The 26,601-nt window shown below is 38.1% G+C and overlaps 3 protein-coding genes across 11 annotated transcripts in view; 1 reads left to right on the top strand and 2 right to left on the bottom strand.

Annotated features, from left to right (window-relative positions):
* Window positions 1-1,672, bottom strand: part of SHOC2 (SHOC2 leucine rich repeat scaffold protein) — a 109,423-nt gene extending 107,751 nt beyond the window's left edge. Inside the window, exon 1 of one of the 4 annotated variants that reach the window (XM_019813811.3) lies at window positions 1,534-1,672. The gene's annotated coding sequence lies outside the window, so the exon portion shown is untranslated. Of the gene's footprint in view, window positions 1-824; window positions 921-1,533 lie in introns of those variants that run through there. The other 3 variants (XM_006938171.5, XM_023240914.2, XM_023240915.2) reach the window with 3 other exon arrangements.
* BBIP1 (BBSome interacting protein 1) lies at window positions 574-11,957 on the top strand. 4 transcript variants are annotated; one of them, XM_045040669.1, is made up of 4 exons: window positions 1,299-1,431; window positions 2,787-2,829; window positions 10,816-10,893; window positions 11,583-11,957. In XM_045040669.1, the coding sequence occupies exons 3-4, from the start codon at window positions 10,848-10,850 to the stop codon at window positions 11,747-11,749; spliced, it is 213 nt and encodes a 70-aa protein (XP_044896604.1). In that variant the 5' UTR covers window positions 1,299-1,431; window positions 2,787-2,829; window positions 10,816-10,847; the 3' UTR covers window positions 11,750-11,957. The 4 variants fall into 4 exon arrangements, with proteins under 4 accessions (XP_044896603.1, XP_044896602.1, XP_044896604.1 ...); XM_045040668.1 differs by lacking the exons at window positions 1,299-1,431; window positions 2,787-2,829 and adding an exon at window positions 574-760; XM_045040667.1 differs by lacking the exon at window positions 2,787-2,829 and having other exon boundaries at window positions 1,293-1,431.
* A 1,446-nt stretch (window positions 11,958-13,403) lies between these two features.
* Window positions 13,404-26,601, bottom strand: part of PDCD4 (programmed cell death 4) — a 28,710-nt gene continuing 15,512 nt past the window's right edge. For 2 of the 3 annotated variants that reach the window (XM_045040665.1, XM_011287560.4), the window contains 7 exons: window positions 24,041-24,262; window positions 22,005-22,102; window positions 21,088-21,202; window positions 17,674-17,781; window positions 17,301-17,411; window positions 16,533-16,672; window positions 13,404-14,160 (listed from right to left, as the gene is read on the bottom strand). In XM_045040665.1, coding sequence (XP_044896600.1) covers window positions 14,100-14,160; window positions 16,533-16,672; window positions 17,301-17,411; window positions 17,674-17,781; window positions 21,088-21,202; window positions 22,005-22,102; window positions 24,041-24,262 — 855 coding nt within the window. In that variant the 3' untranslated portion in view covers window positions 13,404-14,099. The remainder of the gene's footprint in view (window positions 14,161-16,532; window positions 16,673-17,300; window positions 17,412-17,673; window positions 17,782-21,087; window positions 21,203-22,004; window positions 22,103-24,040; window positions 24,263-26,601) is intronic. The other variant, XM_045040664.1, reaches the window with a different exon arrangement.

The following is a 26,601-nucleotide window of genomic DNA, read 5'->3' as shown; positions in this document are numbered from 1 at the left end:
ATGGGGCGGGGGAGGGGGAAGGTACAAAACAATGGATACTGAGGGGCTGGGGAAAAACCTTTTGGCCCAGAAGCCTTCGGCGTTAAGAGCGGGGGGGGGGGGGGGGGGGGGGGAAGAGAGGAGGAGATAAGAGTACTTTTCCTCTATCCCTAAAAGCTACGGCGGAAAGAGGTTGCCACCAGGCAAGTCCAACAGGGCGGTCTTGGATGCCTACAACTCGCCTCACCAGGCAACATACCCAAAGCCAACTCACCACTCTTCACCGAAAGAAGACGGGGAGAGAGTGGTGGGCTTTGAGTAGGGGGCGAGGAAATACCCCACCCCGCACCACCAGCGCTGCGCCAGGGCCCCCCACCAACGACTAACAGCCCCCGGACGCCCACGGGGCGCCCAAGCAGCCTGGGCCAGGTGCCCGGGGAGCAGAGTGGAGCCGGGCAGTCCACCGGGCGCCCCCGGCCCCGCGCCCTCGCGCCGGCTCGCCCTCGCCCGGGCGCTGCCCCGGCCGCCCGCCACCACCGCAGGCCCAGCCCCGGCCGCTGTCAGAGCCGACCGGCTCGGTCTCGGCGCCCAGCTGCGGGGCCCCGCACAAGAGCCGGCTCCGAGGGCCCAGCCCTCCCTGCGACAGCACCCAGGAAAGCGGCGGCGGCCGCGGCGCCTCCCAGGGCCCCAGCCCCTCGGGCCTCGCCCCGGCCCCGCCGGCTCTAGCCCCTCAGGGCGCGCGGGGCCTCCCTCTACCGACAGCCACCGGACCGCCCGACGGGTAAGAAGGAAGGCAGGAAGAACCGACCGACAAACGCCCTCCCGCCTCAGCAGCCCCGGGTTACCGTCAGGAGCCCCAACTCCGCCATCCTCTTCGCTCGCCCTCCTTCCTCCTCCTCCTTAGAAGCGACGCTGCCCAACCGCCGCCCCCCGCCCGCCCCTCCCCCACTCGCCCCGCCCCGCCTGCCCCTCCACACACTCTCGCTCCTACCGCCCCGCCCCACCCCTCCGGCTCAGGCCCGTCACTTGCTGGGAGAAAAACAGGCGGGGCCAGGGCAATCGACACTACCCAATCACAGTGAGGCACTGGCGCCAACGACGCTGTCCAATCGGAGTGAGGCATTGGCGCCAGCTTCCCTCGCTCCGCCCTTTTCCTTTCCTCAGCTGCTCTAGGCCCTCTCTCCCACCCACTGGGCGCCGCTGGCAAGCCGGGCCACAGAGTAAGCCTCCGGCTGGGTAGAGTGACAACTCGCAAACGGAAGTGACTGTTGACGCTAAGGCAGCCATAACTGCTAATGGCAAAGGGAGTTTCCTGGCCTCGCGTCTCCAGTGTGACGTAGTTTTCCCTTCGTCCAAATCTCACCGTTGCCCTGGGCAACAATCGGGCGGTCTGGGAAGAGAGGCGTCTGTAAGTAGGCCCGAAAAAGGACCAAAGGTGACCAGTCATCCCAGGTTAGACAACTTAATTCATATTCGGAACCGCCTGCCCGGGTTGGGGGAGAGGAAGGAGCAGGTTTCCTGGCCCTTATTTTGCTGGGACCTCTAATCACTTACCTAGGTGGACAAAAGGTTAGGGTTCCGAAAATCCCTGTCCCGCCCGGAAGTTGCATTTGGCACTTCTGAATGGGGTCATGGCGGAAGGGTGGGAATAGCCCCCGGCACCCCAGGGAGTGCCCATTTCCACTGGAGCCGCCAAGTGAGGTGAGGATCCGATCTGCCCTGTCCCGTGAGGACGGCCCAAGTTAGACGGCCCAAGCTAGACGTCCCGCGGGAGACGGAGAGCCGGGGAGGTGAGGGGAGCTCACAGCCGCTTCCGCTGGAGGAAGGTTTTCTTTCCGGGCTGGCCTGACGGCGGCCCGCCCTACCTCCGCCCCTCTGAGGTTCCCTGTCGGGCGAGGCCGCTCCACCATCCTCTCTAACCCAGCTGCAGCCAGCTGGGCCCGGCGGGGGCTTAGGCTCGTGCTACGGGGCGGAGCCCCTCACTCCCGCCGCTGGAGCTCCTGACCGCGCCCCCTTAAATTCCTATTGAGTACTTCCATCCCGACCTTTGGAGGACGGAGAATTGTGGAGCTTGAGGAAAACGTTTTCCATTGCCGGCTAGAAAGGAAAAAAGGTGGTCCTCCACCACAGCGGCCACACCTCTTAAGTCTTATTTTCCCACCTCTTGTCTTCACATTTTGAATTTTCTTCCTTTTCTTTGTTTCTCCTCTTTTGTGGGTTTATAAGCATTAACTGCAGTTCTGGGTAGAGGTATACCGTCCTAATCCTCCATGTCTGCATTTTATTAAACAATTTACTGCTTGTGAATATTCTTAAAAATACCGTAATACTTTTACATGGTTCTTTCCAAAAGTTGTCACACCTTAACTCGTGTAGTTCCTTCTGTAGGCTTAAGTCAAGAACTGTCAGCCAGATTGGTAATGCTGGGTTGGATGCCTAAAGTTGCGGGGGGGGGGGGGGGGGGGGGGGCGGGGGGAAAGGACCAGGAGAACTTTCTCAACAAGGGTGCAGACCCACCTTCATTATTTAATCTCTTTCTACTACCTTACTACTCACGCTTTAACCAAAATGAACTACTCTGGTTTCTTCCAAGGTTAATCACTGAAGCACTAACCTTTTGTGACTGTATATTAATGTCCTAGTTACCCTTGGAGATTTGTTTCCAGATTCTCTCCAACAGGAAGCAACTTCCTCTGCGCTTACCTAGCACTTTCTGTACTTCTTTTAGGACAATCTCTATTTTATATAACAGCAGCTTACGTTCTTAGCTTTACTGCTGTGTTTATGTCTAAAATGGTTTTTATCAGATTCATCTGCCCTTCATATTATCCTGCACATGATATTATTTTGGTAAGTACTTCCTAAAAGATTGAATGTTTTTGGTGTCCTGGGGACCTAAGACACTGCCAGCTTTAGTTTATCAAATTCAGTGTGGTTCCTGTTACTCAACCTTTTCCTAGTCTTCCCCTCTGAATTCCTTCCAACATGATTTCTTCCCTCGAAAAACAGAAATCATACATTAAAAAGTTGAAGGAAATACAATAAATATTCATATACCCTTTACCTAGATCCAACAGTTGTTAAATTCTGCTATATTTATTTCATTCCTTCTCACACTTTTTTCATTGTTGTTGAACTATTTCGAAATAGGTTACCGACCTATTGTTAGCAGGCACCTCTAAAATTTCCAAAATGTATTTCCCTAAGGATTATAAAGTTCTGCAAAACACAGTATCATTATCACAACAAAGGAAATTGTTCTGTAATATTTAAAATCTAGTCTGTATGTACATTCTCCCATTTGACCTAAGAATATTTTGTGTATCTCTACCCCTGCTCCTCCAACAGAATTCAGAATCCAGTCAAGGTTTATGTATTGTGCTTGGGTATTGTAACTTTTAGCCTTAATTGAGAACAACTCCCCTTTTTTTCTCCTGTGATGTTGGCATTTTATTTATCTATTTTTTTTTAACGTTTATTCACCTTTGAGACAGAGACAGAGCGTGAATAGGGGAGGAGCAGAGAGAGAGGGAGACACAGAATGTGAAACAGGCTCAGGCTCTGAGCTGTCAGCACGGAGCCCAACGTGGGGCTCGAACTCACGGACCGTGAGATCATGCCCTGAGCCAAAGTCAGACGCTTAACCAACTGAGCCACCTAGGCGCCCCAACGTTGGCATTTTAAAGAGTCCAGAGCAGAGGTCTTCTTGAATGTCTCCTTTTTTCTTATTTCTTGTAAATCAGAAACTGATCTAGAGGCTTGATTAGATTCCATTTAACATTTTTTCCCCAGAATACTTCACAGTATTCATACTTCTCCAATCATGATTAATGATTAAGTCTTCTCAAATGTGACTACATCTACCAGTGGCATGAGTGGCTAGTTAAATGCATCCCACTTCTCTGCACACACACCCTGCTATGCTGTCCTACAAAGAAGAAGTTAGCATTCAATCCTCCTGTCTGTAGAGAGGAAGTGCTAGTGTCCTCGGCTGTCGACCTTTAGTAAAGTATTGCTGCTACTTTGCCTACACTTGTAGCTGATGCAACATAATCTGCAACAGTGTACTGATGTCAGCATAGTTTCATGAGTTTCAACTCCTGGCACCCTGAGGACTGTTGATGAAAGATGTGTGGGCCCTGCAATTGAAATACAGATGAATCTTGATGTTATCAAAGCAGATACCAAGGCAACTGCTGGCCATCTGGTATTTTGTGTGAGTGGGATGTGTCATTTTCTATTAACTTAATAGTAGTGTCTGCTAGTGAAGTATACCATCATCCAAGTTCATCCAAGAAGAACAGTTCCTGTTCTTAGGCCTAGGCACATTTCAGAAGCTAAACACCGCACATTTTATTCACATGAGTCTAAATTAATTAGCCAAATTGAACATGTTGCAACATTTTCCTACCAGCAGATGCCAGATAGCAAACACAGTAGAACTATTATAGTTTCCAAATACGTGACATATGATGTTATTTGGCATCTCCAGATGAACATTATCAATCCAAACTAAGCACTCTGCTAGTATGTGGGCAGCCCTCGAGTGAGAATGAGCATTACTACTTTGTGTCTGCTAAAAAGAAAACACTTCTTTTGGGGCTCCCTCTTTCACCTTCATGTTAGTTTACATTCAGAAATCTAATATGCATTTGAAAATTCATCTGTTAGTCGATCATAAGTCTTGAATAAAACAAAATCTTTCATATTTTTCCTGCAATTCCTGCCACTCCATCCACAACCTGTACTCGGCAGATTGAATTTACTTAAAAAGATCTAAACTAATAAAGATTCACCAAACAATATTCTCTATTGTCCTTTACAGAAACAAATTGCTTCTGGTACCTCCCTCAGTTCTCTAAGATTGTATCTTGTTTCTTAATACCTATTAATGGTAAAATAGGACAATTTGGAATATAATGTGTTATAGTGGTTCTTGTGTATTCTATTGAAGTTGTGACATCGAGTGCCTATAGCAATGAGGATGGTAAGGGAAAGGGAACAATAGGCAGAAGTGGGGGACTAGACAAGTCTCCACATTCATCTGGGACATTACTTTCCAGCCCTAGCCAAATTTTGCCATGTGGGAAGTGTTGCCAGATTTGCCAAGAGGAGCTGAAATTTGGACTTTATGTGAAGATCTTGTGATTTTTAAACATAGTTTCAAATACTTTTTATTTTTTTTTTCAACGTTTTATTTATTTTTGGGACAGAGAGAGACAGAGCATGAACGGGGGAGGGGCAGAGAGAGAGGGAGACACAGAATCGGAAACAGGCTCCAGGCTCTGAGCCATCAGCCCAGAGCCCGATGTGGGGCTTGAACTCACGGACCGTGAGATCGTGACCTGGCTGAAGTCGGACGCTCAACCGACTGCGCCACCCAGGCGCCCCTCAAATACTTTTTAAATATTTAGCAAGCCAGCAAAACATTTAACCAGATAGGACCAAGGGCCACCAGTTGGTGACCTATGTTTCTTATATGAAAACAGGATTGGCAGTTAGGCCAGAATCTGAAAATACTTTAGAAATGTTTTTCTAAACACATTTCAGGTACATTTATTTTCTTAGGTTAGGCAACTTCCATTTGTCACTTCCATCAAAAATTCAAGATAGAGTCTTATGTACACCGGGCTTCTATTCCCTATAATTTTAAAGGTTTTTACTCTTTGCCACCAACTTAAAAACTTGCCCATATTTGCTCAACCTTGAATTATATTATGAAATAGATTTGCTTTATCGTATTTTTTATTATGTTTTAATGTTTATTTCGACAAGAAGACGAGTGGGGGACGGGAGAGAGAGAGAGAGAGAGAGAGAGAATCTTAAGCAGGCTCCACACTCAGCATGGAGCCTGACGTGGGGCTCAGTCTCACAACTGTGAGACTGTGACCCAAGCCAAAATCAAGGGTCAGACACTTAACCAACTGAGCCACCCAGGCGCCCCCAAAAGGTTCTTATCCACTGTAGCTCCTGGCATTATCCACTGTAGCTGTGACTGGCATTAGAGACATTGGTATGTTTGTTGAAAGGAAAAATGTGTTTGGATAGGAACATATGATCCCAAATTCCTCTTTTGTTACATTTGTTTTTCATTCTGAAAGAGTAAATTCCCTTGTCCCGAAAAGAACATCCTTTCTACTCCAGTCTTCACTGTCCAGTGTTTACTTTTAAAGCTCTGTCCTTGGGGCGCCTGGGTGGCACAGTCGGTTGGGCGTCCGACTTCAGCCAGGTCACAGTCTCGCGGTCTGTGAGTTCGAGCCCCGCGTCAGGCTCTGGGCTGATGGCTCAGAGCCTGGAGCCTGTTTCCGATTCTGTGTCTCCCTCTCTCTTTGCCCTTCCCCCGTTCATGCTCTGTCTCTCTCTGTCCCAAAAATAAATAAACGTTGAAAAAAAAATTAAAAAAAAAATAAAGCTCTGTCCTTATTAATAGATATACAGCCATTAACTTTATTTTTTATCTTCAGTAATTATTTTGTCCATGTATAACTTATTTTGATCAATTTTTCACTAATGGTAATAACTCAATCCAGAATATTTTAGTTTTTCATTTGTAAACATTTTTGTAGAGAAATATGGTAGGATAATCAATCATTAAAATATGGTTAAGCATGAAAATATATTACAGTAAAATTAAGTGGAATGGTAATAGAGGTCTAGGGAGAAAAAAGATGTAAACTTTCTGACTTAAAAGTAAGTTCTTCATTCTTTTTACTAATGGAGGATAATAGCTGTCAAGTTTTTATGATATTGAGATTACGTTGGATATATTTTTAAAAGACTGATATGGAGCACCTGGGTTGCTCAGTTGGTTAAGCGTCCAACTCTTGGTTTCAGCTCAGGTCATGATGTCTTGATTTGTGAGTTTGAGCCCTGCTTGGGATTCTCTCTCCCCCACTCTGCCCCTTCCCCACGTGCTCTCTCTCTCTCTCTCTCAAAATAAATAAACTTCAAAAAATAAAACGAAAAAATAAAAGACTGATATAACAGTTATTTTTAAATATGTTGGAAATTATGTCTTTAGAACTATTTGAACTTAATAAATTTGTCAATTTAGAAATGTGTAAAGGGGTATTTAGTTTTTCTACCTAGTTTTTAAAAATCTGAGGGCACCTGGGTGGCTTAGTTAGCAAATCATCCAACTCTTGATTTCCACTCAGTCATGATCTCACAGTTGGTGAGTTCAAGCCCCTTGGTGGGCTCTGCCCTGATGGCGGAGTGCCTGCTGGGATTCTCTCTCTCTTCCTCTCTTCCCCTCCCGTCTGTGTGCTTTCTTTCTCTCTCTCTCTCAATATAAACTATAAATAAATAAACAAACTATAAATGAATGAATGAGTAAATGGAATAAAAATTTCTGCATGTTAATGCAAGCATAAAATTTGAGGACCACTTACATATATTCTCTGGGTTCAGGACATTTTAGTGCTCTTGTCCAGTCCCATACACAGTTTAGTTCAAGTATCAAATTAACTCACCCCAGAAATTTTTAACTTGTCCAAGTTGTAAAATTAACTTATATTATCAACATGTGTATGATTGATATAAAGTAGTAATCCTTCCTAGACTTAAGTGTCTTTCAACTCCGCCTACAGCTTTGTAAAATATTTCATGACAGATTTGGTTTCCCTCCAAGTTCTTCTGCATTAATTTTAGGCATCCAGCTCAATGGCTACGACAGGTTTGCTTACTTTGTTATGACTTTGAAGTGTACTATCCATCAAAACCATTATCTCTGGGACAAATTACAAACTAAAGAAACTACGGGGGGAAAGGAAGTAGATTATTTTCCAATTACCCAGACCAAGAGCTTCAAAAAATTATTGACATTCTATTCTCCAAGCATTAAAAGTTTGGGTTACATTAGTGTAAGAATTTTACTTCTGCAATTGAATGTGTTTTCTCTTAAAATATACCTTGACAAATGTATCATTTTAAAATCTGGCATAGTAGTCCATTGTATGGCTGTTACAGAATTTATTTAACCTTTGATATATTGCTGAATATTTAGATTCACCTATTGCTGAACATTTTGCTCTTCAGTGCAGTGCTTTAATGAACATTCTTATTCTTATGTCTTTATACACCGGTGCATTATTTCTTTAGGGCCCATTCTAGAATGCTTGGGTCAAAGAAAATGTGCATATTTAGCTTCAGTAGATAATACAAAATATTAATAGATACTACAAAATATCTAAAAAATCTGTACCAAGAAACCCACCCACCAACAGAGAATGCCCATTTCTCTCTACCTTCTCTAACTCTGGATACTGTCAGCTTTAGATTATTTTTGCAATTTCAAAAGATCTAACACACACACCAAAATGTCACATGATTTTCACTTGCTTCATGAATCCATGATCATTTTTCTACTTCAACTACAGTACCCACTTCAGCACTCCTACATCCCATTAAACTTTATTTTCTATAGCACTTACTACCTTATAGCATCCTATTATTTACTTACTCTAGAGTGTAAGCTCCAAAAGGTTTGAGGTTTTGTCTGTTTTGTTCACTAAAGAATAGTGCTTTGCACGTTATAGACACATATTTATTGAGTTGAATTACATGGCACTTGTATGATACATGTGAATTTGTCATAGCTGATATGTTTCTTCTTTGACCCATTTGTCTTACTTCATCATAATAAGAAAGTACCTTTAGAAGCAACCACAACTCCTTAGGGCACATTACACCAGACAAAACACCCATGTTTGGCCATTAGCAGGTGAAGGAAAGAAATGTTTCTTCCTACTGTGGACTCCCTGGGCAGTTGATTGTCAAGACACTGTAGCCTTGCCAGTGAGGGTCATCCAACCACCACCTTGCTTATTTTAGCCCTTCCCTTCCTGTTTCTCTCCTGCCAGTGCCTGGGGAGTGGGGGGGGGGAAGGGGGGGGGCGCCTAGAACAATAGCCAACCCTAGTAAAGCCAACACTCCACCCAGGCAAGTTACTGCCAGCACTGATATTCCCCACACCAGACCCAACCCACTCCCTACCAGGCTTTTGGCCCCACACCCTTTGCAGTAACAATGGCAACTTAGTGAAACAGAACTAAGGTTTAGTAGAGCACCAAGTTTCATTGTTTTCCTCCAGCCAGATTTTGGATGTGAAAGAGGGACAGACTAGAGAGAGCAAAGGATTGTGATTGAGTTCTGAGTAGCTGAAGTTGCTACTCTATAAAACATTGATGATTGTAAGTATTCATCCACTGTTTTGCTGATAAAAAAAAAAAATTGGTGATACAAAAACTCTTGGCTACTGTTATTTCTTTTCACATTTATCAACATCTATAATGTTTATCCTCCCTTTTGGCTGCATATCATGTCAGATTTGCAACAAATAAGGGCTTACTCAACATGTTCATTGTGATATTTTAGTGGAGAGGCTGTTTATTATAGCTTATAGTTCATATTCAGGCTAATCAGGGATCTGCAATGCTATTAGCTTTCAACATAACCAGGGGAAAAAAGGGAAATGATCACTAGATACCACAGCAGGCCTAACAAGAAAAGAATATGGCTGAAGAAGTTGTGCATTCTAAGGAAATTGCATATTGCATTTATCTCATTCCATTTAATGAGGAGTTGCTACTTCATTCCTGGTCCATTCCCTATTTCATCTTCACTCCCAAACAGAGCAGTGTAGGGGTTAAACTTTGATGACAAAGTTCTGGAAAATGTATAGAGGTTCCTTAGGAACTTGAGATGTTCCAGAATGGAAATTTGAATGAGAAAGGAGAGGCTTGGATGGAATAGGAAGCTTTCTTTACAAATGTCAAAGTTAGTAGTAGAGTGGGAATAACAGACCAGAAGCAGCTTCACTTGATAACTAATTTGCAGTGGGCGGTAAAGGCAGGCACCACGCCAGCATCACCACTTTATAAATAATAAATCTTTCTTCTGTGGTAATGTTGTGAAAGGCACATGGTAAGGTTGCATCAGTATGGTGAAATATCGCAAAATGGGTGGGTCTGTCTAGAGAAGCATCTGTGTTTGTAAAAGGATCATGCTACAAATTACAATCCGGAACACCTTGAATATACAGCATAGCAGTAATCTGGAATGTAACACTGGAAACAAATGCCATCAGCCAGAGATGGCATATATGCTGGTATGTTAACAAAATACTCAAGATAAAGGTATTTGCTGGCACTTTAGCATGTAGTATCTCTGTATTAAAGGAAAGTAGTAAACTGAAAGCATACCTCACTTCTGTTCTTCAAGAGCCAGTTTCACCCGTTTGTGTTGCCTCCTTACAAACAGGACCGGTATAGCCAATAACTGTTCCTTAGGATGCTTTTTGTCATGATAGCAAAGGGATTAAAGTAGAAGCCAGCTGTTAGCTGTTGAGAAGTGGGAACGTTAGGAAATATTTACCTACTACCTCCTCTTTTTCCTAACTACCTGCCTTACCCCACTTCCCAAATGGTAACATTTTTTTACCCCATCCACCTTCAGGGAGATGCTATCAGTGAACCAAATGGCTGCACAAAAATGCTTTTGGTTTTCCTCAGCTGGCCTCTATTAGGTAATTATGCCAAATAAATGAAGCCCTACCAATTTTTCACTACAAGGGAAAAAAACATAGAACATGTAGCCTTCCAAATTAACACCTCCACTGATTAAAGAACATTGACACACTCCAGATCCTTACATTAACTCTCAATCTTGTTTCAATGAAAAGACTCCTAGGAAATTAATAGGAAAATTATGCAAGGGAAGGGTAGTTCATTTTCTGTAGGAATTGTGATTTTACTTCTTAAAGTATAATGGAAATATCTCAAGCAATATGCTTTGGAAATTCATTCTTGAATGTTAACAATTGATTTCTCATTGAAGGAAAAAACTTAGCTGTATCCAACAATTCAGATATGGCGGAAGTGAAGTCAATGTTCCGGGAAGTTCTTCCAAAACAAGGTATCTAAATTACAAATACTTAGGTCACAGAATATTACAGGTACCTAAAAAGTAGTAGGCACATAGGCTAAGTAGCTAAACATCTGTAACTATTTTGTGTCTTGTATGCCACATTTACCATCCACTCTTTTACAAGTATAAAGAACTCATCCACTGCTACCCCCCCCCCCCCCAGTAAAAGGATAACAAATGAAGCATTGTTCAACCTAGGAATCATGTTATACTCAAATTTGCAAATTACAATATGAAATTTTCAATGAAAAAACTAGTACTGTAATTCACCATGTTAAATATGGTCTGGAAATGGGGAAAAAGAAACCTAAGTCAAGCAATCATTAAGAAAAGCTGACAGTTCAACATTCAGTAGTTAATATAGTAAAAGAATGGTATTAACATGAATATTAAGTATTTTTATGCACTATGTATTTCTCCTGAATCTTTTTGCATATTAAACATTTGACACAAAATGAGTCGTGTGTCTCATAGGTAGCTTGGAATTTTAGGTACCAAGTTCAAAAAGGCATCCTTGTGAACTCCCTAGTATTAAATGTTGATATATTTGAAGTAACTGTGAAAACAAAAGATTTTCGTTGATAGTGGATTAAGTCTTTAGACTTTCATTCTAGCTGCAAATCCAAACTACCAATCAACTGGGTCATCTCACTCAAATTGTCTCTTTTTAAACTTAGGGCAGCTGTCTGTGGAAGATATAACCACAATGGTGCTGTGTAAACCCAAACTTTTACCCTTAAAATCTCTGACTCTGGAAAAATTGGAGAAAATGCAGCAAGCAGCCCAGGATACAATTCGCCAACAAGAAATGGCAGAAAAGGAACAACAGCAAATAACTCACTGAATGATAACTTAGCACTTCTACAGAATACCCTTAGTATTAACAATAGCTAGAAAATAATTTGCACCTGTATGCTGAGAACAGTGTGTGTTAATAAAACTGATAGTGCTTATAAATATAAAAATACCCAAGACTAATGAAACTTGTATTGTGAATTTAGACACTGTGGTTTGTATTGAACATAAGCAATTAAAAAAACTTTGAACCCAAATTTTATGGTTTTTTTTTTTTTTACCCAAGTTTTTAGAACTGTAAATTATTGTTCACCATTCCTATCAGTCTTACGGGTAAAATTCTTAGGCACAAGTAACTAAATGCAACTCTTATGTTCACAAAATCTTTACATGTTTATTAAAAACTGAATTTGACGATACATTCTAATCTTGTACAAAGCGTTTTGGGGCTTTTACATTACCTAACTTTAAAACTCTTTTACAAATTTTGTGTTTCATGTTTAAGGCTATTTTGCCTAACCAACTGATTCTACCAGTAATGACAAAACTAAATAAATTTGAAACCCTCACTTATCCAGTAGTCCCCTGAGCTTTGTTTTCATAAAACGTTTTGAAGTTTATTTATTTTAAGAGAGAATGTGCGAAAGGGGAGGAGCAGAGAGGGAGAGAGAGAGAATCCCAAGCAGGCTCTGCACTGCACCGCACTGTCAGCATGCAGCCTGACGCAGGGCTCAAACTCGCGAACCACATGAAGAGTGTTACCTGAGCAGAAATCGAGTCAGACACTTAACAGTGAGCCACCTAGGTGCCCCAGTCCCAAGTTTTTAATTATACTGACTTTAAGGGCTAAGAATTACCTGGCTACCTTTATCATCCAGGTATCAAACACACAATTAAAACTACAGACTTGAAAGAGCCAATGGGATAAATATCAACATTAAATTTGGAGTTTTAATTCTAAAAGGTTTAATTCTAAACCTGCAATGGGCATATTCCTAATACCTTTATAAATTCTGAATATAATTCTTGGTTGGTTGCTACAATCAATAATAGACCATTTAAATTACCATGGACCTTGAGGCCTTGCTGAGTAATCAGGCTCTACAAAAGAGGTTAGAAATGTAATCGTTCTTTAGATAACTGCTATTTATTGGTAGCTACTATTTTCTCAAACACTGGATAAATGTAAAACTTTTTGAGTCACTGAAGAATTTTCTGTAACACAAACATTAGCTGGTAACAGAATTTCAGAATGATGAAATTTTAGAAATTTCATTGAGCTTTAGATAAGATCAGAAAATAAGTATGCGTGCATTTCCCACATATAATATTAAAAGAATTTATTTACGATTGTACTTTTGATTTAAAATTTTTTTTAATGTTTATTTTTTGAGAGAGAGCGTGAGCAGGGGAGGAGCAGAGAGAGAGGGAGACACAGAATCTGAAGTAGGCTCCAGGCTCTTGAACTATCAGCACAGAGCCTGATGTGGGGCTCAAACCCACAAACCATAAGATCATGACCTGAGCCAAAGTTGGATGCTTAACAGACTGAGCCACCCAGGTGCCCCAAGTACTTTTCATTTAAAAGTTTGCAAAGAACAAAGTTTAAATTCACTAGGTTCAAATATGCTCCCTTAGAGGATTTAAAATTTGCTGTGTAAAATAAAAGTTTTTAAAAAGACCTAAAATAAATGTACTCCCAATGAAGAATCAACACTGCTTCACATGTTTTATTTTGTCATACATTCTTTTAGAACCAGGTTCATTTTTCCAGTTTTGTAGAAAAATAGATGTTCCAGCCACCATTTATTTGTCTAGTCTTTGAGACCAATCAATATGTTCCCTGGAAAAATGACTTAGTTAGTCTTATGACTAACTCATTTTCTTAAAATTCTTTAAGACAAAGAAATAACTTTTTTTTTTTTTTTTTTTTTACTCCCAAAGCACAGTATTCCAACAGCAGCAGCCAACATGGGGTTTTAGCAGCTTAACTTCACCCCCTAAATAAAGCTTTGTATAAACCAGTGATTTTACTACAAAAACACTGTCCTTGAAAGAAAGGAGTGGCAGTCAGACATCAATGCAAAACTTGGAATGATTAGGTCATAAACATGGCACTTACAAAAGGTAGCTTATGAGAATATTCCACTTAAGAAGTGGTTACTCTTCTGTCCCTCCTTTACACCCTCAAAAAAACAAAAATACGAAAGAATGAAAAAAGAAAACACTTCCTTTAAAAATTCCCCTTAAATTGTAAGTTTATAAAATTTCAGAAATGCCTTGTACCCAAAACAAGTGCTTCAAAAACAAAACAAAACAAAAAACCTGTGCTAACAACTCTTACAATTCAGATATATTTATGTATTTTAGAACATCTAAGACTGTAAGAGTTCTTATATTCAGTAGCTCTCTGGTTTAAGGCGACCTCCATCTCCTTCACTTACAAAACGTTTTCTGCCCCTGTAATGAAAAGAACACAAACATGAAAATGGAGATCAATTCTATCTATAAACAAACAAACAAACATCTTGGGTTCTTTTGGTTAGTCATTAGGTTTTGAAGGGTTCTGTTTAAAAAAAAAAGTGAGCATGCCTCTAATCCTTTTGAAAAAAGACTCTTTTCTTGCTATGTATCCTAGGAGGTAGCAAATCAAATGAACTGTTAATGTTAATCCAAGCAGTTTTTAGTTAAATAAGAGCTTAATTATTGAATAAGTTCATTGTCAAATGGAGTCATGTAAAAGAAAAGTTAAAATATAAGGCAAACATGCTTTTTGGAACTTCAATATTTACTTCTCTGAGTATTATTTGAAAGCTAAGCAGTGAGACAAAGAGACACCAACATGATTTGGAATTATGCAAATTAAAGCTACAGAACCTATGAAAATATCCACGTTAAAAATTTTGTTTTAACTTTTTCTCAAATCTAGAAAAGCCGTAACCTGAACATGGAAAAATCAGAATCCAATTAATTCCTGTCTATGCCCCATTTTGGGATTCTTGCTATTTCTTTTTTTTTTTTTTTTATGTTTATTTATTTATTTTGAGAGAGTAAGAGAATCCCACGCATGGGATTCATGCTATCAGCACACAGCCCAACATGGGGCTCAATCTCACAAACGGTGTGATCATCATGACCTGAGCAAAACTCAAGAGTTAGACGCTTCACTGACTGAGCCACCCAGGTGCCCCGGGATTCCTGCTATTTCAAAATCAAGAGGTCTTGCTTTATAATGTAAGCACACTTATGCTGTATGTAGCCAAACACAGTAGCTATGTACAGCCCAGGAGAAATATTTGACCAGCAGCCTAAAACAGTAAGTGGAAAACAGAGTTGTCCAGGATTAGTCCTCATTTTCTGACCCTAGACCAACATGCACAAGCATTCAACACCACACACAAGTATGCACTTCACCCAAATAGGCTAATGGATAGAGGATAAAAAGTCAAGGTTCTATAGCATACAGTGAAAATTTAGGTATCTCCCTCAACTGATCCTTGAGGGTAAAGCCACAATAAAAATGACCATTTAGACTTCTGAACAGAGGATGAAAAACTTAAAAAGCCAGTGCCAAGGTGTTGACCCCTTTTCACACGAAGTCTAAGTGGAAATCAGCTACTTTTTCTGGCACATACAGGCTTCAGACTGTAAATATAAGGAGATTGAGATGCAGAACAAAGCAGTAAGTAGCAAGGACCCTTGCCAACATTGGCAGTATTTACTGATGTATACAACTTGGCACATAAATGATGCCATCCCCAAGCACAGAGAGAGATTTTGGAGATGGATATTTGCAAACATTTTTGTCAAAGCCATTAAACAGTATCTTCCTCCTCTTCTCTCAAAAGCTTCTAAACTTTCTAGAGCAACAGACACTACCAAGAACTATTTTTCTGAGATTTAATTCTCACAATGCACTTAAAATAGACAAAGCTTTGCAATTTTTTCAGTTTAAAAATTACAAAAAGTTAAAATTTACATAAAACAGACACACACAGGCCACCCAGGTAGCCTCAGGTCAGGATCTCATGGTTTGTGAGGTCATGCCCCGTGTCGGGTTGTGTGCTGACTACATAGAACCTGCCTGGGATTCTCCGTCTCCCTCTCTCTCTATTCCTCCCCTGGTCTCTGTCTCAAAAATAAACAACATTAAAAAAAAAACAAAACAGATATACACAAGTTTAGCTATTACTAACATTTATACCTATTTATTATAAACTTACATTATAAGCTTTATTTTAACCACAAAAAAATTCATCAACTCCTAGAGTTAGATTCTAGTAGCACAAATACAGTATCTCCAAAGAATCACACATATATACTTTCTAATGAGATAAGACCCAATTAGCCTCAATTCTCCATTCTATGAAGGAATAAAAGGAAGCTACATGGAGTAAGGAATAGCCTATATCTTGGAAGCCAGAAAAGGTCTGGATTCATCCTTAGCCTCTACTGTGTATGAACTTAGAAAATTTCTATTACATCTCCTTAAACCTTAATTTTCTCATCTCATTGGTGATAATATCTACTCTGAAATATTTCAACTACTTAGAACAGAGCCTGGTACACAGAACTACGACACAAAATTAGTTTCCTTCCAGTGAAAAGGGGCTTCATGAAGTAGCCCTGTATAAATTTTACAAGGGGGCAAAATAAGCTTTGCCCTAGTTTTTCTATTAACTCAAAACTCATGATTTTCACTCTTGAGTGGCTTCAGGGGAGATATTACTTTTCTGACAGAATTCCAGAATTTTTCTGGAATGACAGAAAATCAGCTTAGCCTTTCCAAGCACCTCAGCCAATATTTTATGCGGAAAAAAGTAATAAAATACCTTGAAGGACAAAGATCTCTGAGTTGTTTGGAAATGATTCCAGCCTGAAAACATTCTTCTACAAATCGTTCAAGCACAGAGTATGAATGTGGGACATCCAAATTAATGTCTGGAATTTCATTGTAAATTCTCTCATAACCCTAAAACAATGAAATTATATACAGAATTGTTAGCCCATATAAAGTACATAATGCCATATGACCCATCACTGTCATCAAACGACATTTAAAGACCAAACATTCGTAAAATTAGACTGAAGTCAGATCTGATCTTTGAAAAGTATAGACAATATTTGTCATAGAATGTTTTCTTTAAAATTTTTCTCTTAAAAGAGTTCAGGCGGACATCAGATACTGGACACATTTCTTCATCTGTATACATTTAGTACACTTTTTAAAATATAAGGCAAGTAAGCACCTCACCAATATCTTAAATAGGAATAAATTAAATACTTTAAAGAATATTTGTTAAAAGATCATGTTCATGTTTGTCTCTAGATACAAAATAAAAACTATCATATCTTAAAAATAGAACTCTTGAGGAAGAACAATCACATCTTTAAAAAAGACAGGGAAAAAACTCAATGAAGTGTTACTTTCCAAGAAATCAAACATAATCACAACCATTAAAAAAAAAAAAAAAAACTATAGGCACAATACTATTTAACATACCTAAAAGAATATTTCATTGACAATTCATAATATGTATTCAATTATTATACATTTAAGGTAGAAGCCTAAAAATTGTTCAAAATAATGTTATACTTACTCTTTTCATTTGGTCTAGAGTAATGGTAGAAGATTTCCAAAGAGATTTTAATAAATTCAAAATCATCTTAAATGCACTTTCTCCAGTTGACTCTAAAACCATTACAATAGCCTAAAAATTGAATGAATGAATAAATGAATGAATTTTTGGTCATTTAAATTTATATAAGAAACTGCTCCTAAAATGTATCAGATCCCTTTTGTCTTATACGTAATTATAATCATTATAAAAATTTAAAAACAACTTTCTCCCTTAACATTAAAATTTTTTAAAAGAATAAAAATAGATGTACACTATTAAAGAACCATTAAGTCACTGTGGTGCAAAAAGGAATACTTAATAATAACTCTTTGGAATGTCAAAGTAATCTTACTTCATATACAAGCTCATGGTGAAAATGAGGTACTTCCAGTTCCTTAAGGCAATGTTCAGCTTCAGATATATCTCCAGAGAGTAAATACTCTTTCAGCAGCATATCAATCTATTAAATTTAAAAATTTAGATGTATTAGAATTCCTAATTTTTTTTTTTTTAAACTGTGCTTTCTGCCTATAGGATTTACTTACTCTCAAATAGCAGGTCACCAACAGCTGTGTAAGAACATACAGACTTGACACACTATCATAACAAAATTTTTTTCATAATTAAAAAGTAAATCCCCAATTTTTACAGGGCTGATAATTATAAAGAAAATGCAGCGCTTCAGTGTGCCTTAATAATCACTGAGATCTATGACTAGACTTAACCTCAGTTGTGACCATAATACTTCAATGCTCACTGTAAAACAAGGGATTTTAAAGACCACTAGAGGGCACTGGCTGAAAGTCTCAAAATATATTTTTACAGTGTCACAAACTTTCACTTCCATCAGGATGACCTTAATAGTCACTGGAAGCCAAAAAATGATGATAATAGAGCTTTACTAGACAGGGCAAAAATATCCATACAGCTTCTCTTTTCTCTTCAAATAGGATTTGAAACCTATTATCTAAGATGTTCATCTGGAATTCAGTTTCTAGTTGTAACTAAAGAGGCAAGTCTTGACTTTCTTGTTCAAATACAGTAACATCTATGGCTCCAAAGAAAAGGAGGAAAGTTTTCCAGCACAAGAACTTCAAACAAGAATGTTCTACCCTATACATGGCCTGTTAAAATCACCTTTGCACCTAGCGGACACTCAATGAATGTTGGCTCACTTAATTAAATAATCTCATTTAAGTTATCTTTGACTTCCAACTTCTGCAATGTATTTAATAAAGGGTAAAGTAAAATTTGATCAATAGAATACATACCGATGATACTGATACATACTGAGTAATATCTATTATCATGCTTTAGAAAAGTAAATATTTAGGGGCGCCTGGGTGGCTCAGTCAGTTAAACGACTGACTCCTGCTCAGGTCATGATCTCACAGTTCGTGGGTTCAAACCCTGCATCGGGCTCTGTGCTGACAGCTCAGAACCTGGAGACTGCTTCAGATTCTCTGTCTCCCTCTCTCTCTACCCCTCCCCTCCTCGTGCTCTCTCAGAAATAAAATAAACATTAAAAAAAAAAAGTACATATTTAAAGCATGGCATTTGAATAAAGTGTTTTTACTTTATAATTGTAAATTAATAAATTTATTATTTAAATTATATCACTTACAGTTTTTTAACTTTGTTATAGAACTTGAAGTATTTCAATGTTTCCCATCAGGCTCCATGCATTTTTTGAGAATGATAAATTATAAATACATACATATACATTTCTAAAATTCCTCTTTGTCCAACTCATCCTTCCATGTAAAAATAAATGAATACCCAAATAATGTCAACCTCAAACTCATATTGGTAGTTCTATTTCCATTTCTATCTTGACTATTTTTTCGTTGAGATAATTCACATAAAACAGCTTGGCACTTTCTCAAAAAAATAATTTTGGGGGAATATTACCATCATTTTTTTTAAGTTTATTATTTTTTTAGTAATCTCTACACCTAACTTGGGGCTCAAACTCACGACCCTGAGATCAAGAGTTGCAGCTCCTCCAACTGAGCCAGGCAAGCACCCTAAGTGTTATCATCTTAATATTAAGTCTTCCAATCCATAAACATAGGATATCTGGGTATCTATTTTAAGTTTTAATTTATTTCAACAATGTTTTGCAGTTTTGGTGTATAAGAGTTGCACTTCTTTTGTTAAATTTAGTCCTAAGTATTTTGATATTTTTTATTCTATTCTAAATGCAATTGTTTTCCTAATTTCATATCATTCGTTGCTAGTGTACAGAAGTAGAACTGAATACTGTATATTAATCTTATATCCTATAATCTTGCTGGATTCATTTATTAGTTGACAGTTTGGGGTTTTTTTGTTTTTTGTGGATTCATTAAGATTTTCTGTATACAGATCATGTCATCTGGGAATAGAGATAGTTTTACTTCTTCCTTTCCCATCTAGATGCATTTTATATCATTTTCTTGCCAAAATGCCGTTATCTTGACTGTTTTTATACCTCAATCTTCCTAACCACATGAAATTTTTTTTGAAATCAGATATTATAATCATGACATTATCTATCCTAAGATATATAAAAGCAAACTGGTCAAAAATCTATAGTTTAAGCTCCTTAACAATCAAACTAGGTACACATATCATTAAAAGATTAAGTATCAAAACTATAGTCACATGAAAAGATTATACTCAAAAGTCAGAAGTACATGAACTGTAAGACTTCTAATTTTCTTAATAATCTGCAAGTAATGGGGCGCCTGGGTGGCTCAGCCGGTTGAGCGTCCGACTTCAGCCTGGGTCACGATCTCGCGGTCTGTGAGTTCGAGCCCCGCGTCAGGCTCTGGACTGATGGCTCAGAGCCTGGAGCCTGCTTCCGATTCTGTGTCTCCCTCTCTCTCTGCCCCTCCCCCGTTCATGCTCTGTCTCTCTCTGTCTCAAGAATAAATAAACGTTAAAAAAAAGAAAATTAAAAAAAAAAATAATCTGCAAGTAATATTAAGTACTTTTTCTGGTTTCTTGTTATAGAACATTACTGCCAGAAAAAAAAAAATCCATAGAGAATAAATCTGGCGCTTTAATGAAATAAATCAATTACTTTAAAGCATGCACACAAGTAGTGAACTTCCTTACAAAAATCGACCACTCTGATCTACTCTAGTGTTCATAATTCCTAACTTATGATCTAAGAGTATCCAGTTTCAAATTGCTCATATAAAAATGTAGTTACTAGGGTGCCTGGGCAGCTCAGTAGGATGAGCATCTGACTCTTGATTTCGGCTCAGACTGTGATCCTAGCGTCATGGATCGAGCCCTGCATTGGGCTCTATGATGAGCAGAGAGCCTGCTTAAGATTCTTTCTCTCCCCCTGACCCACTGCCCTCCTCCCTGTCTCATACTCTTTCTCTATAAAATTTTTTTTAAATGTATTTATTGAATAACTACAAAATAGAAAGTCTTATGTTGACAGTATTTGAAAAATTTTAACTACTACAAGAAAATACTTCAGGCATTCCTCTCAGGTTCAAATACAGCATTCTTTTGAGAGCTCTTTTAATTTAACACAGTCTTTTTTTTTAGTCAGGGAAGCCATAAAAATTTAATAATAATTATATAATTATTGTATAATTTATAGCACCAGGGAATAAAGCCAAATACACAAAGATTATCCAATTTTCCATTTATAGCTTTAAGACAGAACTTAATTTTTATCCACAAAAATACCAGATAGAGGGCATAGTTTACTTCCCCTGAGGAATACATGTATATTAAGTTAAAGACAATACCCAGTAGTTACCTCTTTAACAAGGTGGTTAACAGACTGCTGCCCACCTCCAGAGCCCCACACACTGTCTTTGCGCTTTCCACCTTTAGACATACTCAGAAGCACAGTAGCCTTGTCCAGAGCAGCTCTACCAGAAATAATAACAACAATAATAATAATTTTGACAACTTAGAAATGCTTCAGGTTGACCTAAAAGCTTTCACGTAACCTAAAATCAATCTAAAATTCAAAATCTAACCTTATTACAAAATAATTGATCTACACTGAGTGGAAACATGTCACATAAAACTTAACTTTTACATAGTTCTGCACCTTCCCACTAGGGCAACCATTCCATTCTGACCTGAAGTAGTCTTAGAAATTTAAGTTAACATCTACACCTGAGCAAATCTAAGACATGGCACTGACTAAATTTAAGTTTCCAGGAAGTTACAAAAAACCATACGGCATGATTCCCAAATATCACATTTAGCTTAAAATTAATTATAACAAAGAACAAGAGTGAAAACATTATTTCCTAATATTTCTGTAGCAGATAAATATAAAATAAAATTGAAAATGGGGCTCCTTTGTTAATACTGTCCATCTTCTTAGATTAAATACAGAATGTGAAAACCTGAACAGAGCTTAAAGAAACATTCTCAGTCAAACCCTTCATTTTTATAAGTAAGGAAACTGAGGCCCAGAGAAAAGCGGCTTGACATAAAGGTAGCTAATGGCTTAGTTAAAATCCCAAACTTCTACATTACAGTACTGTCCTCTTCCTATTACATCATGTCAACAATCTCTCAATTTTTTAACAGTGGAGAATATACACAAATGACAAACAGATGTCCACAATGTCTGATTAATTCAAATATCATTTCAATAAAATGCTGTAGAATTTTCCCCAATTTTGAAATTCTAAGTAGGAAAATTAATTTACTTACCTAGCCTGTACACAGTCTACAGTTCCTTTGTAACTATCAATATAGGTATTACATAAAATTCCATCTCCAACAGCTCTAGCAATAAACTGGCCAACCAACTACAAAAAAAAAAAAAAAAAGCTATATAAAAAAATCTAAAATGAAACTCTATAGGACACAATTTCTAATACATAAATGATAAAGACTGGCTGGACTACAGAATCAATAACTAAGACATGTTGGAACACTCAAACATCTATCTAGCACCTGCTAGTTATGTTTGACATATATTCCCACATCTTAACCTCCAAGGTAACTACCCATGGGGGGGTGGGAAGGACACATATCAGTTTTGCTCACTACTGAATCCCCCAACACCTTGCACACTGCCTGAAACACAGTACATAATCAAAAACGCTTGTTAAGCCAGTGACCTAAATTTAAGAGAAAACTCTCTTCTGGAAATAAAAAAAAAAAAAAAATGGGACTAGGTTTTCTCAAAAACTGTCTGATTAAAGGAATTTATTGTATGGAGAAAACACTGTGTAGAAATTTCTATCTGAAAGTATATTCATAGTGTTGTTTTGTTTTGTTTTGTTTTTAAAGTAGGCTCCATACCCAGTGTGGGGCTCAAACCCACGACCCCCAGACCAAGTGTCACATGCTCCACCGACTAAGCTTGCCAGATGACCCTATGCATAACATTATTTTTTTTTTTTTTACATTATTTCTTATAAAAACTGGAAACAACTTCAGTGTCCAACAATAAAGGTGTGGTTACATGATACATACAATGGGGGTCATTATGGGGTCATTAGGAAATACATTTACTACTTTTTATAGTGTAAGAAAAATCAAGTTTACAAAACAGCACATACAGTATAATTCCATTTCTTATTAAAACAAAAATGCAAGGATATACAAAAACCATACACTGATAAACATCCACAGAAAGTAAAAGAGATTTAACACCAAAATGTTTAACAGTTAACACTGGTTATTTCTGCTGGCTTTTCTTCATTTTGACTTTATTTTTCAGAAATTCTATAATACGAACTTATATAATCATTTTTTTAACATATGAGTAGTACTGGTATAAAAAGAAAAAAAAAGTCCACGTTTGAATCATAGCTCAATACCTTATCAAACTACTGTCTGGCATAGAAAAGAAACAGCATTTAGGAATTAACTTATACATATATTCCTAAATTAATGTTTAAGTGCTCCTGCCTTTTTAAAAAATTTTAATGTCTATTTATTTATTTGGGGGGGGGGGGCGAGCGGGGAGGACAGAGAAGAAGGAGATAGAGAATCCCAAGCCATCTCCAAGCTGTCAGTGCAGAGCCTGATGCAGGCTCAATCCCACAAACCGTGAGATCATGACTTCAGCCAATATCAAGATTCAGATGCGTAACGGACTGAGCCACCCAGGTGCCCCAAGTGCTCCTACCTTGACTTAAAACTCTGGTCAAGTAAACAGAAACAATTTCACACATTTTTAATTTCAAATCAGAAAGTCACATTATACTATCAGCATGTATTGAATCTAATAAATACATAAGGCTTTGAGATCAGAATCTAAACAGAAACATAAATCATAAATTTTCTAATAATTTTCCCACAAAGCTACAAAGGGGAACAGACTTATTTATGATTATTTTTATAATAAACATCAGTCAAGCCAATTCAATCTTCAATTATAACAATCTACATATTTTTTAAATCCTAGATCATACAACAGCTTAACCACATATAATAGAGAATACACAAGCAGCAAAAAAACAAAACAAAAAACAAAAGACCTACAAACTATACAGAGCATGGGTGGAAAAGCAGGATATAAAATTACAGTATGATGAAAACTATATTTGAAAAAGAAAAACAGCTAGACAAAAATATGCTAAAATGTCAGAGGGCTATTTTTGTATGGTAAAAAATATGGGTCATTTTGTCCCATTTTATCTACTAAAGTTTCTTAGAAGCATGTATTATTTCTATAATTGGAAGTGTAGTGGGGAAGGGGGAGGGAGAGAACGAATAAAAAGAATCATACAAACCTGTGGTGCTCTAGGAGTATCCAATGCCAATTCAGGTAGATCTTTCAATAATTTGTCAAATGATTTTTCTACATCATTTGTGCTCATTACTGTCCCACACAGGTCAGAAAGAAGCTTAGATGTCATTTCTCTATGACTAGCCTTTCCCTCCAATGCCAAGGACACTGCCAACACTGGTACTCCACTTTTCATTTCACCAAGATTTAAATCTCTTAGCATTTCCTATTCAAAAAAAAAAAGTTAAAAAGTATGTCACTACCTTTAGTCCAATATGATTTTAATTTTGAAAAATCAAGATTTTATCCATATATCCTTACCTCTTCCCCTTTGGAAATAATCAGAAAAGCAGTCAATTTTGTAGGAAAGGATAAATTCATCTTTCTGTGCATATTAATTAGATATTGATCCACTTTGTCAAGCTTTAACTATCTAAACATCACTAAACTCAAGAATGTGAATCATACCTAAAACAGTATGAAACTATATATTGCTAAGTTTGTGTTAGGAATTAACTAACCCTGTCCTTATAATTTTTTTTATTTTCTTTTTATTTAAGTAATCTCTACACCCAATGTGGAACTCAAACTCGCGAACCCAAGCTCAAGAGTCGCATACCCTTCCAACTGAGCAAGCCAGGCACCCCTAATTTCTAGGAATATTCTTTTATGAATATTTGTGGAGAGATTCATTTTACATTATCATAAGCTGTTTATACTCTACTTTTCAAAGTTTTCTCTTTGCACTAAAGTTTATACTGTTCACATTAAGTTTAAAGGAGATCTTTTTTTTTTTTTTAATGTTTATTTTTGAGAGAAAGCATTTGGCGCATGAAAGCAGGGGAGGGCAGAGAGAGGGGGACAGAGGATCTGAAGCGGGCTCTGGGCTGACAGCAGTGAGCCCGATATGGAGCTCCAACTCATAAACCACGAGATCATGACCTGAGCCAAACTCAGACACTCAACCACTGAGCCATCCAGGTGCCCCCCCCTCTTTTTTTTTAAAGTTTGTTTATTTAAGTAATCTCTAGACCCAACGTGGAGCTCAGACTTATGACCTGGTGATTAAGAGTCACATGCTCTTCCGACTGAGCCAGTCAGGTATCCATAAAAGTTCTTAAACCTTCGTTTTTAAGTGGAATTATTGCTTCAAATGCTGGGATTCAGTTAAAATTTCCTATTAAAAATAATAATAGCAGCTGCTAATACTACTGTATATAATGTGTCAAGCATTGTAACAGGCATTTTAGTTTCTATTATCTTATTTAAGACTCAAAACAACCTTTTCAGGGAGATATCATCATATCCATCATACCCAAAGCAATGAAAAATTAAGTATCTGCTGAGGACATATAGCTGGAGTGGCCAAGTTGAAAGTGGGATATAGGCAGTATGACCCTAGAGGCTAAATTCTAACTCAGTTATTTAAAGTGCCTTCCTTTTACAGTTTTCTCAGAGTGTTTAAGTCATGTTATATTACTAAAAGGGTGCCAGAACTATTTTCACAGCCACCTAACTGGTGTCCTTGTTAGCAGTCTCTTCCACTGAATTTCAACTTCCTGGACTATGGTTGAACAACTCACTCACTGCCTTTAAACATGATACTTCTTTCTGGAAAAGTCTCTTCAACCGTCTTACCCTGGCAAACTTCTAATTATCCTTACATAGTTCAGAATCATCTCTAACACTCTTCATTATATGCTTCCATAATATTCTGTTCATAATACTACTCAGTTAATAAATACATAGTAGACCACTAGTCCCCAGGCTAGGTACATAGGATTCCAATAGTCCCTGTCCTTACAGGATTTAAACTTTCTCTGCAATACAAGGCTTCACATGATATTTTAATATCTATTTATATATCTCTTTCCTCACCTGACTGCGCTTCAAAAGAGCAGGAATCACCTATTACAAATTCCTCCACATGGTATGCACTGAACAAATATTGATTTTATATTCAAATTCTACAAATATAAGGATATCAGACCTCATGGTATTAGACAAACCAAGAAAGCTCAGTCTGAAGTAAAAGAGTATAAATTAAAAAGCCTTTTAAGGAGTTACAATTTTAAACTTTACTTATTTTTGAGAGAAAAGAGAGAGAGAGAGAGAGAGAGAGAGAGAGCGAGAACACGCATGATGAATGGGGGAGAGGCGGAGACAGAGAATCCCAAGCAGGTCCGCACCAGCAGCGCAGAGCCAGACACGGCGCTTGAACCCACAAACCCATGAGATCATGATCTGAGCTGAAACCAAGAGCTGGTTGCTCAGCCAACTGAGCCACCCAGGATCCCCTAAAGACCTACAATTTTAGTACTTTAAGTCAGTAATCCTAGTTAGGTAATTTTATTTTACCCTTTTAGATTTATTTTATGAACAATTCATAACACAGGAAATGTTCCCACGCAAATTACATTTCAAAAAAACATTTGTTCTCTTAGTTTCTGTATACATTCTTTTTCAGATCTTTGTGTTCTCTTTCTTTTGGACAGAGTACAAAGATAAATTTTATCTTAATCCTGAGCATTGAAATGAATGGCAAAAAAAACAGAACAACATCAG

The sequence above is a fragment of the Felis catus genome, chromosome D2 (genome assembly GCF_018350175.1).
Source record: "Felis catus isolate Fca126 chromosome D2, F.catus_Fca126_mat1.0, whole genome shotgun sequence".
Taxonomy (NCBI): domain Eukaryota; kingdom Metazoa; phylum Chordata; class Mammalia; order Carnivora; family Felidae; genus Felis; species Felis catus.
The sequence above is the reverse complement of the archived record's forward strand: the minus strand, read 5'-3'. Positions and strand labels throughout refer to the sequence as shown.

Bases quoted from the DNA above. Each gene is read 5' to 3' on its own strand.
- BBIP1 (XM_045040668.1), top strand. From the start codon at position 10,848: ATGGCGGAAGTGAAGTCAATGTTCCGGGAAGTTCTTCCAAAACAAG. The intron at 10,894-11,582 runs GTATCTAAATTA...TTTTAAACTTAG, and splicing joins GGAAGTTCTTCCAAAACAAG to GGCAGCTGTCTGTGGAAGAT.